Source organism: Chiloscyllium plagiosum, unplaced genomic scaffold, assembly GCF_037043375.1.
Source record: "Chiloscyllium plagiosum isolate Xiang-an unplaced genomic scaffold, Cpla_swu_hap1 HiC_scaffold_15, whole genome shotgun sequence".
Classification (NCBI taxonomy): Eukaryota; Metazoa; Chordata; class Chondrichthyes; order Orectolobiformes; family Hemiscylliidae; genus Chiloscyllium; species Chiloscyllium plagiosum.
The window spans coordinates 70,095,989-70,108,960 of record NW_028270153.1 but is presented as its reverse complement, the minus strand read 5'-3'; the positions used below and the strand labels follow the sequence as shown (position 1 = coordinate 70,108,960).

Sequence of the window (12,972 nt, the reverse complement as noted above, 5' to 3'; positions counted from 1 at the left end):
ACGTGCTACAGCAAGGAACCGTAATGACCTCCTCAGGAGACAGACATGGGTTGCAACTGACAGGGTACCCTTCGTTGTCCAGTACTTCCCAGGAGCTGAAAAATTACACCATGTTCTTCGTGACCTGCAACACATTATCAATGAGGATGAGCACCTCACCAAGACCTTCCCCACACCTCCACTACTTGCCTTTAAACAACCGCCAAACCTCAAACAGATCGTTGTTTGTAGCAAGCTGCCCAGCTCTCAGGACAACTCCATACAACCCTGTCACGGTAGACGCTGCAAGACGTGTCAGAGTGTGGACATAGATACCACCATTATGTGTGGGGACACCTCCCACCTTGTACATGGCAGGTACTCATGTGACTCAGCCAACGTTGTCTATCTTATACGTTGCAGGCAGGGATGCCCGGAGGCATGGTACATTGGGGAAACCGAGCAAAGGCAATGACAACGGATGAATGGGCCCGCACAACAATCAACAGACAGGAGGGTTCCCTCCCAGTTGGGGAACACTTCAGTGGTCCAGGACATTCAGCCTCGGACCTTCGGGTGACCATCCTCCAAGGTGGACTTCGGGACAGGCAGCAGAGAAACGTGGCTGAGCAGAAGCTGATAGTTAAGTTCGGTACCCATAGGGAGGGCCTCAACCGGGACCTTGGGTTCATGTCACATTACAGGTGACCACCATTGCACTATACACACACACAGATACTCCTACACACACTCACTCTCACACACACACAGGCACTCCTATACACACATACACACGGACACACATACACACACACCCTTACAGACACACACACTCCCACACTCTCACATGCACCCCCTCACAGACTTAAGACACTGCACTCACTACACACACACACACATTCTCACATTCACAACCACCAACCCAGACAGACACACACACACACAGACAGACAAAGACCCAGATACACACATATATTTGGGGCGGTGAATTTGTACTTGCAGGATTACATTGTACTTTGCTAAAAAACTGCATACATTCATGTAGAACTCTGAGTTCAAAAGCCGCATGAATTTATGGAAAACTCCGTTATCTCACTTTTTAGATTAGAATCAATCTAAGCATCATGGCATAGACAGAGAACACAGGGGGCCAACACCATTAGCCATGCGGCTGATGCAGCTACCACCCCACGCTGATTGATGATGTCACTTCTGCCCCCACCATGGCCACTCCCACAGCCACTTCCGCCCCTCACATCATCGCTGATGCCACACGCTCAGTGACTTCCACCACCCCTACTGCCGTGTCTGCCACCACTTCCGCCCCCACCAGCGCCACTCACCTGCATTCTGCTGACACGCCCCCCACAGACCCCACTGTCACTATTCCCACCCCCCAAAACCCCGAGGGGAACACTATCCCTGCTCATGCCTCCACCCCCATTCTCCCCACCATCACACCACTCCAGGTACTGGCTCCGACCCCACTCCCAGCTCTACACCCACACCAGCTCCCAGCTCCCAGCCCTGCCGAGTTTTCACCATCCCCCCAGACCTCCCCCTCACTGAGGACGAACGATCAGTCCTCAGCAAAGGACTCACCTTCATCCCCCTCCGACCACGCATCAATGAATTTAATACACGCCGTGACATCGAACACTTCTTCCGTCGCCTCCGCCTCCGAGCTTACTTTCACAATCAGGACTCCCACCCACCTTCCGAGGACCCCTTGGCCCACCTCCAACACACTGCATCCACCTGGACACCCCGCACTGGCCTATTACCTGCCCTCGACCTCTTCATTTCCAACTGCCGCCGAGACATTAACCGCCTCAACCAGTCGGCCCCCCTCCCCTACTCCAACCTCTCACCCTCACAACGCGCAGCCCTCCAATCCCTCTGCTCCAATCCTGACCTCACCATCAAGCCAGCGGATAAAGGGGGCGCAGTGGTAGTCTGGCGCACTGACCTCTACACCGCTGAAGCCAAACGCCAACTTGAGGACACCTCTTCCTACTGCCCCCTCGACCATGACCCCACCCCCCATCACCAAACCATCATCACCCAGACCATACAGAACCTCATCACCTCAGGAGATCTCCCACCCACAGCTTCCAACCTCATAGTCCGAGAACCCCGCACTGCCCGGTTCTACCTCCTTCCCAAGATCCACAAGCCTGACCACCCTGGCCGACCCATTGTCTCAGCATGCTCCTGCCCCACTGAACTCATCTCTACCTACCTCGACACTGTCCTGTCCCCCCTAGTCCAGGAACTCCCCACATACGTTCGAGACACCACCCACGCCCTCCACCTCCTCCAAGACTTCCGTTTCCCCGGCCCCCAATGCCTCATCTTCACCATGGATATCCAATCCCTCTACACCTCCATCCGCCATGACCAGGGCCTCCAAGCCCTCCATTTTTTCTTCTCCAGACGTCCCCAACAGTACCCTTCCACCGACACTCTCATTTGTTTGGCCGAACTGGTTCTCACCCTTAATAATTTCTCCTTTGAATCCTCCCACTTCCTCCAGACTAAAGGGGTAGCCATGGGCACACGTATGGGCCCCAGCTATGCCTGTCTCTTTGTTGGCTACGTAGAGCAGTTGATCTTCCGTAATTACACTGGCACCACTCCCCACCTCTTCATCCGCTACATTGATGACTGCATTGGCGCCACCTCGTGCTCCCGCGAGGAGGTTGAGCAATTCATCAACTTCACCAACACATTCCACCCTGACCTTAAATTTACCTGGACCATCTCTGACACCTCCCTCCCCTTCCTGGACCTCTCCATCTCCATTAGTGACGACCGACTTGACATTGACATTTTTTACAAACCCACTGACTCCCACAGCTACCTGGATTACACCTCTTCCCACCCTATCTCTTGCAAAAATGCCATCCCGTATTCCCAATTCCTCCGCCTCCGCCGTATCTGGTCCCAGGAGGAGCGGTTCCACCATAGAACACACCAGATGGCCTCCTTCTTTAGAGACCACAATTTCCCTTCCCACGTGGTTAAAGATGCCCTCCAACGCATCTCGTCTACATCCCGCACCTCCACCCTCAGACCCAACCCCTCCAACCGCAACAAGGACAGAACGCCCCTGGTGCTCACCTTCCACCCTACCAACCTTTGCATAAACCAAATCATCCGCCGACATTTCCGCCACCTCCAAACAGACCCCACCACCAGGGATATATTTCCCTCCCCACCCCTTTCTGCCTTCCGCAAAGACCGTTCCCTCCGTGACTACCTGGTCAGGTCCACGCCCCCCTACAACCCACCTTCCCATCCTGGCACTTTCCCCTGCCACCGCAGGAACTGTAAAACCTGTGCCCACACCTCCTCCCTCACCTCTATCCAAGGCCCTAAAGGAGCTTTTCTCATCCATCAAAGTTTTACCTCCACATCCACCAATATAATTTATTGTATCCGTTGCTCCCGATGCGGTCTCCTCTACATTGGGGAGACTGGGCACCTCCTAGCAGAGCGCTTTAGGGAACATCTCTGAGACACCCGCACCAATCAACCAAACCGCCCTGTGGCCCAACATTTCAACTCCCCCTCCCACTCTGCCGAGGACATGGAGGTCCTGGGCCTCCTTCACCGCCGCTCCCTCACCACCAGACGCCTGGAGGAAGAACGCCTCATCTTCCGCCTCGGAACATTTCAACCCCAGGGCATCAATGTGGACTTCAACAGCTTCCTCATTTCCCCTTCCCCTACCTCATCCTAGTTCCAAACTTCCAGCTCCGCACTGTCCCCTTGACTTGTCCGGACTTGTCCGACCTGCATAGCTCCTTTTCCACCTATCCACTCCACCCTCTTCTCCCTGACCTATCACCTTCATCTCCTCCCCCACTCACCTATTGTACTCTATGCTACTCTCTCCCCACCCCCACCCTCCTCTAGCTTATCTCTCCACCCTTCAGGCTCTCTGCCTTTATTCCTGATGAAGGGCTTTTGCCCGAAACGTCGATTTTGCTGGAGGTCGGATGCTGCCTGAATTGCTGTGCTCTTCCAGCACCACTGATCCAGAACCTTCAGCATATTGTCTAGCTATCACCATTGTTAACAGCTAACATGAAAGAAGTGAAACTATCACTGTATTCAGATGAAAGGCTTAACAGACAATCAATTTTTCAATGTATAATTTCAGTTACATCACACTGCAAATTTTTGCTATAAATTCTGTGTTATGATTGAGCCCTCCACTATCACCTGATGAAGGAGCGTCGCTCCGAAAGCTAGTGTGCTTCCAATTGAACCTGTTGGACTATAATGTTGTGTGTTGTGTGATTTTTAACCTGGTTAAGAAAAGCCAGTCAAAACGGAACAACAGAACGAGGAAGTAATGAGTTTGTGGAAAGATTAGAGCTGGCTCCCTGCCCAGTCATGTTCAGATTCACAAGACAGACTTACTTGCAGGGTCAGACAATTTAATCTGACTGGCTCTTCCACGAGAGCATCCAGTGTTTTTTTTTCAGTTCAGTGTCCTTACCTCAACTATTTTTCTTAATAATCAGTTCCTGCTGTTAAATACGCTCAGGGGAAAGGATACTGCTCACTGTCTATCTACAGTTTGATTATTACCTGGTCAGACACCAGGCATGGTGATGTGGGTGACCTTGAAGCCATCAGCATTGTCTTGTTAAATGCCACCTGGTTCACTAATGTCCTTCCAGGAAGGAAATCTGCTGTCCTTACCCAGTCTTGTCTGCATGTGACTCCAGTCCCACAGCAATGAGCTTGACTGTGAACCATCCTCTGAAATGGTGCAGCAAACCATTCAGTTGTAGCAAACCATGACAGAAAAATCTTATCATAAAACTGAACACCAAAAAAGGGCCCAACCAGTGCAGTCAGCTATCCACAGTGCTCCTTTTTAACAAGTCTGGACTTGTCCAAAGGTTTGAAAGCCATCCCACAGACCCATCAACTAACAGTATGACACTGCTCAACCAATCATATCTTCTGGTCAACATTCGAGCCTCCTCTAACACCATCCCTGGGCATGTCCTATTTCAGCAGCAGTCAGGAGGGAGTGGTTCTGGGAGTCCTCAACGGTGACTCTGAATCCCATGAAGTCACATAGCACCAGATCAAACATGGGCAAGGAAATCTTCTGCTAATTGTGACCTATCACCTTCATCCAGAACTACTGAGTGGATGGACCCAGCTGAGGGCCTGCCTATATGGCCTGCCCCTGGTTCACTAATGCCCTTCATGGCAGGAAAACTGCCGTCCTTGCCTGATCTGGACTACTACATGTGACTCCAGACCCACAGCAACCTGTTGGCTCTTAACTGCCCTCTGAATGGTCCCAACAAGCCACTCAGTTCAAGGACCATGGAAGATGGACAATAAGTGCTTGCCTTTAGGTGACACCCATAACCCATCAATGAACAAAAAACACCATTTAAAGAAAGAGATTCATACTCAGTGTTTGACCCCAATGACTCTCTCTGTTTCTTTGTGCAAATGGTGATATAATTGTCCTGCAGTTGAGACTCTCTTGTGAGGGGAACGAGAGTGGATTCTTGGAACTAAATGATCTGTTTGTGAATGAGTGTGAAAATCATTTTCAAAAGAGACAGAATTGATACTTTATTCAGTGAGTGGTCAAGTTCCGCAATGTTTAGTGTGAACAGACCAGGTGCATGATATTCGAAAGGGAATTAGACCGTTATCTCAAAAGAAGTAGATGTAGGGCTAAGGGAGGAAGCAGGAGAAGGAAACTTAGTGATTTGGAGAACTGGTACAAACATGACGGGCCAAATGACCTCCTTCTGTGCTAGCTCACAATGATATAAAAAATGGACTATTGATCTAGAACCCCATCATTGAATTTAATACCATAAATGGTTTTTAAAGACGTCGACTGAAAATGGCCCTTGGCATCACTTCACCAGCCTGGCAAAGTTTTATAAAAACTTGATTAGTTAAGAAGTACCAAGCTGAAAGTAACATTTTATTCAAAGGAAATTAAAGTAGTCAATGCCCAACCTAGGATCCTTATCTCCAAACTGTTTTGCACAATCATGGGTATTTTCACATGTTGAAGCTGAAATGTTATGTTCAGACAGAATATAAAGCAAACTGCTATTTTGAGCAATTTTTCTATGGCAGAAACAGAGGACAATGTGGAGGTGCCGGTGTTGGACTGGGGTGGACAAAGTTAAAAATCACACAACACCAGGTTATAGTCCAACAGGTTCATCTGGAAGCATTAGCTTTTGGAACGACGAAGGAGCAGCGCTCAGAAAACTTGTACTTCCAAATAAACCTGTTGGACTAAAACCTAGTGTAGGGGGATTTTTAACTAGAAACAGAGGAGATAGAGTTTTAACTACAGAAAGTGAGGAGAAGGTTCACTCCCCTGTTCTCAAGAAGAAAAGCCCAGTGACAACATCGAATGGAAAATGATTGTTGCAATTTACTGTTGACAGTCCTGGAAGTCAACCAGTCTATCATGGTGTCAGGTTGAAATCCTGATCCTTAAATGAAGGAAATCAAAATCCTCCAATCTGCATATTCATTGTTCTTCCTTTCCTACGTACACTATCCCCTGTTTGTTTTATGTTTGCCTGAGTAAATGTGAGAGTGTGAAGGCCAAAAGGCTGCATGCTGAATGTTGTAACTTATGAAGTTTCTCATAGTGATGGTTAGATTCTCTTTAGTTAGAGATGGTCATTGCCTGGCATTTGTGTGATGCAAATGTTATTTGCCACTTGTCATGATATTATCTGGATATTGTTCAGAACTTGTTACATTTGAACATGGACTGCTTCAGTGTCTGAGGAGCTGCAAAAGGTGCTGAACATTGTGCAATCATCAGTGAATATCACCACTTCTGACTGTATGATGGAGGGAAGGTCATTGATGAAGTAGCTGAAGGTGGTTGGGCCTAGGACACTACCGTAAGGAGTTCCCGCAGAGATGTCCTGGAGCTAAAATGACTGACTTTCAACAATCTTCCTGTGTACCAGGCATGACTCCAATCAACATGGACGTTCCTCCCTTATTCCCATTGATTCCTGTTTTGCTAGGACTCCTTGATGTCTCACTTGGTTGAATGCAACCTTGATATCGAGGGCTGTCACTCTCACCTCCCCTCTGAAATTCAGCTCTTTTGTCCATGTTTGAACCAAAGCTGAAATGACATCAGGAGCTGAATGGCCCTGGTGGAACCCAAACTGAGCATCACTGATCAGCTTACTGCTAAGCAGGTGCTGCTTGACAGCACTGTTAACACCTTCTATCACTTTACTGATGATCAGGAGTGGACTAATAGGTGGGAATTGGTCAGGTTGGATCTGTCTTGCTTTTTATTAGTTAAAAATCACTCAACACCAGGTTAGAGTCCAACAGGTTTATTTGTAAATTCTCATTTTTAAGTGTGCCTGGTGCTGCTCCTGGCATCCCTCTTGCACTCTGCATTGAACAAGAGCTCTCGGTTTGATAGTAATGATAGAGTTTGAGGAGGGGGGAATATTCTAGGCCATGAGGTTTACTGCAGTTGACTACAATGCTGCTAATGGCCCCAAAGCCTCACGGATACCTGAAATAAAATACATTTACCAATTTACACACGCAAAAACTCACAAGTAGCAGTCAATGTGTTCTAGCCCTTAAGTGAAGTGTAAGTTTTGGACAGTAGGGTGAACTCAGCAACTTTTGAAATAGTCGAGAGTGTGGTGCTGGAAAAGCACAACTGGTCAGGCAGCATCCGAAGATCAGGAGAATCAATGTTCCAGGCATAAGCCCTTCATCAGGAATGAGGCTTGTGCATCGGAGCTGAGAGATAAAAGGGAAGAGGGGGTGGAGTTCGGGTTGAGAAAGCGATAGGTGGATGAAGGTGAGGGAGAAGGTGATAGGTCAGAGTGGGGAGTGATGGACAGGTCTGGAAGGTGGTGCCAAGTTGGAGGCTTGGGACTGGGATGATGTGGGGTGGGGGGAATGTGAAATGAGGAAGCTGTTGAAATCCACATTTATCCCATATGGTTGCAGGGTCCCAAGGGCGGAATATGAGGCGTTCTTCCTCCAGGCATTGGGTGGTATTGATTTGGCAATGGAGGAGGCCCAAGACCTCCATGTCCTTAATGGAGTGGGAGGGGGAGTTGAAGTGTTCAGCCATAAGGCAGTGGGGTTGGTGGGAGCGGGTGTCCCAGAGATGTTCTCTGAAACGATCGGCAAGAAGACGTCCTGACTCCCTGATGTAGAGGATACCACATCGGGTGCAACGGATGCATTTGATGACTTTGTTAGAGGTTGAGGTAAATTTCTGATGGATGTGGAAGAATCCCTTGGACAGAGGTGAGGGGAGTGGTGTGAGCGCAGGTTTTGCATTTCCTATGGTGGCAGGGGAAGTTGCCAAGAGTGAGGTATGGGCTGGTGGGAGGCGTGCACCTGACGAGGGAGTCACAGAGGGAATGGTCTCTCCAGAACGCTGATAGGGGTAGGGAGAGAAATATATCTTTGGTGGTGGGGTCTGTTTGGAGGTGGCAGAAGTGGCAGAGGATGATGCAATGGAGGTTGGTGGGGTGGAAGATGAGGACCAGGAGGGTTCTGTCCTTGTTGCATTGAGAGGGGTGGAGTTCAAGGGTGGTGGTACGTGAAATGGAGGAGATGCGCTGGAGGGCATCGCGTGGGAAGTTGTGATCATGGAAGAAGGAGGCCAGCTGGGACTTTCTGATGTGGAATTAATCATCCTGGGAACAGATGCGGCAGAGGTGGAGGAATTGGAATAAGGGATGGATTTGTTACAGGAGATAGAGTGGGAGGAGATGTAGTCTAGGTAGCTGTGGGAGTCGGTGGGTTTGTAGTATATGTCTATGGTTAGTTGGTCGTCGGAGATAATGATTGAGAGGTCCAGGAAGGGGAGGGAGGTGTCCGAGATGGTCCAGGTGAATTTGAGGTTGGGTGGAAGGTGTTGGTAAAGTTGATGAACTGTTCAACCTCCTCGTGGGAGCATGAGGAGGTGCCGATGCAGTCTTCGAAATAGTGACTTTTAGTGAACTTAACACATTGTGAGGGCAGACGGAAACTCATTTCAATGTCTTGTGCAAAAGCCAGCATTTTTAGCAGTGTAATGCTCCTTTCGTCCTGCACTGGAGTTCCCGCCTGCAATCGGTGCTCGAATGGGAGTTGAACCCCCCAACTTTGTGGCTCAAATAGCAGCACTGGCACACAGCCAAGGATGACTGCGAAAGAAATGCCCTGTCCCTGTGACACCTGAAAGTTGGTATCATTTGAGAAGGAAATAGATAGTGGAATTGGGAATAACGACTGGTCACATATACAAGTGTACATGAGCTGGAGAGCAGAGTGGTCAGATGTAAATTGCAGTGAGGAAGAACAGTTACTGACAACAGCGTGGGGCAGAGGCTGCATTCTGCACCCAGAGATCAGTACAGGTCACTGGGGAGAAAGCAACGTGTTGGAGACAGGGCGAACGCTGGCCACTCAGTGCAAATATTGACACTTCCTTCTATGTAGCAATTCCCACCGAGTCATGTGACCGCCTTGCCGCAGCGCGGAGTCACGTGACCAGCGGCCACATGACCGGGGTCCCGGCAGCGCCCTGAGTGTGGGGGAGAGTTCCCTGTGTGTCCCGGGCACTGTCTACAGGTGATGCCTGGCCCAGGGGACCGCGGGCGCGGGCACGGGCACGGGCACGGGCACGGGCACGGGCACGGGCTGCCTCCTGCCTCCTGCTCCTCGGCTTCTTAGGCAGCAGGATCTGTGGCCCCGTGGGGAACACGGCTCCGCTTCCCAACCCCACCTCCCACTCCAGGGACCTGGGCGCTGAGCCCACACCGACATTCCCGGTGTCTTTCTGAGGGCCTGTCTACTCTCCCGTATCCCGGAACTGTCGGAGGCCGATCGGCCCAGGTTCTGAGTGGCAGTTGTGCTGGTTGTCCTGGCAGTGAACTCTGAGCTGCGGGATATCTGTGGAGCCAGGAGAAAATAAGGGCTGTGTAACTCAGTGATTTTATTTAAAACAAAAGCTCTGTTGGTTTTCTTTCACACAGATGGTTTGGCTTGGGCTGTTAGCTGTGCTGCTGGAAATCTTTCTTACTGAATCTGCCCCAGCCAAGGATGAGATCAACTACCTACCAGGACTGGCCAAGCAACCCAGCTTTAGACAGTACTCTGGATACCTGAATGTATCTGAAAACATACACCTCCATTACTGGTCAGTGATTCACTTTCTAACTGCTAGTGGCATTTGTTGAGCTGTATATTTTTGTATCCACTTCCTCCTTCACCAGTGTAGGGTGGCTGCCCTGTTTCCAGATAGCAGGCTGCGCTGCAGCAGTTTCAGTACCTCATTGTAGATCAGGCAAATATTGGTCCTTTTAGAAGTGGAGACAGGATAAATTATCATGGGGAATAAAGAATTGATGGATATAGAACAAGTGTTCTGTCTGTCTGCGTGCTAGAGGATTCAGTTGTTGATAGTGAGAACACTGTGGAGCAGGTTAATAGGCTTCAACAGATTGATATTAAGGAAGTGGATGTGCTGGAAATTCTGGGAAGCATCAAGATAGACTAGTCCCCAGGGCTGGACCAGATCTATCCAAAGGTTACTATGGGAAGTGAGGAATGAGATTGCTGCACCTCTGGCGATGATCTTTGCATCCTCACGCTCCATGGGAGTAGTACCGGATGATTGGAGGAATGTGAATGTTTTTCCTCTGTTGAAGAAAGGGAATAGGGAAACCCCTGGGAATTACAGACCAGTCAGTCTTGGTACTGGAAAGGATTCTGAGAGAGATGATTTATGACCATTTGTAAAAAAACAGTTTGATTAAAGATAGTCAGCATACTTTTTGTGAGGGGCAGGTCATGCCTCATAAGCCTTATTGAGTTTTTTTGAGGATGAGACGAGACAAGCTGTCGAAGGTCAAACAGTGGATGTGGTGTATATGGATTTCAGTAAAGCATTTAATAAGGTTCCCCACAGTAGGCTCGTTCAGAAAGTTAGGAGGTATGGGATACAGGGACATTTGTCTGACTGGATACAGAATTGGCTATCCGAAAGAAGACCGCGAGTGGCAGTGGATGGAAAGATTTCTGCCTGGAGGTCGGTGACCAGTGGTGTCCCACAGGGATCTGTTCTTGGGCCTCTGCTCTTTGTAGTTTTTATAAATGACTTGGATGAGGAAGTGGAAGGGTGAGTTAGTACGTTTGCTGATGACTCAAAGGTTGGTGGTGTTGTAGATAGTGGAAAGGGCTATTGCAGGCTACAACAAGACATTGACAGGATGCAGAGCTGGGCTGAGAAGCAGCAGACAGAGTTCAACCTGGATAAATGTGAAGTGATACATTTTTAGAAGGTCGAATTTGAATGCTGAATACTGGGTTAAAGACAGGATTCTTAGCAGTGTGGAGAAACAGTGGGATCTTGAGGTCCACACACACACAGATCCCTCAAAGTTGCCACTCAAGTTGATAAGGTTGTTAAGAAAGCATATGGTGTTTTTGGCTTTCATTAACACGGGATTGTGTTTTAAGAGCCGTGCGGTTTTGCTGCAGCTCGGTAAAACCACACTTGGAATATTGTGTCCTGTTCTAGCTGCCTCATAGGAAGGATTAGAGAGGGTGCAGCAAAGATTTACCAAGATGCTGCCTGGCTTAGAGGGCTTGTCTTGTGAAGAGAGGTTGATTGAGGAAGGGCTTTCCACACTGGAGAGAAGGAGGAAGGGAGGTGATTCGGTGGAGGTATACAAGGTAATGAAAGGCATAGAGAGAGTAGATAGCTAGAGACTTTTCTGCAGGTCAGAAATGGCTGTCACAAGGGGTCATAATTTTAAGGTGATTGGAGGAAGGTATAGGGAGATCAGAGGTAGGTTCTTTATGTAGAGAGTGGTGGGTACATGGAATGTACTGCCAGTAGTACTAGTAGAGTCAGAGCCATTAGGGACGTTTAAGCGACTGGACAAGCACATGGATGGCAGTAAATTCAGGGGTGTGTAGGTTAGGTTGATCTTAAATTAAGATAATCGCTTGGCACAACATTGTGGACTGAAGGGCCTGTATTGTGCTGTACTATTCTATTTGAATTTACATACCAGATATGAAGGGTAAACCAGGTGATTGAGGGAATTGTGGTTAATTAATACCAGCAGGGAAAGAGGGTCTAAAATCTGGCAAATTCCCAGGACTCGATGATCCACATTCTTAGGTCTAAGAGACAGCTACAGAGATATGGGATGCTGGCTGTTAGAGTCATAGAGAGTCATACAGCATGGAAACAGACCCTTCGGTCCAACCTGTCCATGCCGACCAGATATCCCAACCCAATCTAGTCCCACCTGCCAGCACCCGGCCCATATCCCTCCAAACCCTTCCTATTCATATACCCATCCAAATGCCTCTTAAATGTTGCAGTTGTACCATCCTCCACCACATCCTCTGGCAGCTCATTCCATACACGTACCACCCTCTGCGTGAAAAAGTTGCCCCTTAGGTCTCTTTTATATCTTTCCCCTCTCACCCTAAACCTATGCCCTCTAGTTCTGGACTCCCTGACCCCAGTGAAAAGACTTTGTCTATTTATCCTATCCATGCCCCTCATAATTTTATAAACCTCTATAAGGTCACCCCTCAGCCTCCAACGTTCCAGGGAAAACAGCCCCAGCCTATTCAGCCTCTTCCTGTAGCTCAAATCCTCCCAACCCTGGCAACATCCTTGTAAATCTTTTCTGAACACTTTCAAGTTTCACAACATCTTTCCGATAGGAAGGAGACCAGAATTGCACACAATATTCCAACAGTGGCCTAACCACTGTCCTGTATAGCCGCAACATAAACTCCCAACTCCTGTACTCAATACTCTGACCAATAAAGGAAAGCATACCACATGCCTTCTCCACTATCCTATCTACCTGCGACTCCACTTTCAAGGAGCTATGAACAAGGTCTCTTTGTTCAGAAACACTCCCTAGGACCTTACCATTAAGTGTATAAATCCTGCTA

The 12,972-nt window shown here is 48.8% G+C and overlaps 1 protein-coding gene across 1 annotated transcript in view; it reads left to right on the top strand.

Annotated features, from left to right (window-relative positions):
- Window positions 1–9,539: 9,539 nt before the first annotated feature.
- Window positions 9,540–12,972, top strand: part of ctsa (cathepsin A) — a 52,098-nt gene continuing 48,665 nt past the window's right edge. Inside the window, exons 1-2 of the mRNA XM_043676989.2 lie at window positions 9,540–9,618; window positions 10,023–10,186. Coding sequence (XP_043532924.1) covers window positions 10,023–10,186 — 164 coding nt within the window. The 5' untranslated portion in view covers window positions 9,540–9,618. The remainder of the gene's footprint in view (window positions 9,619–10,022; window positions 10,187–12,972) is intronic.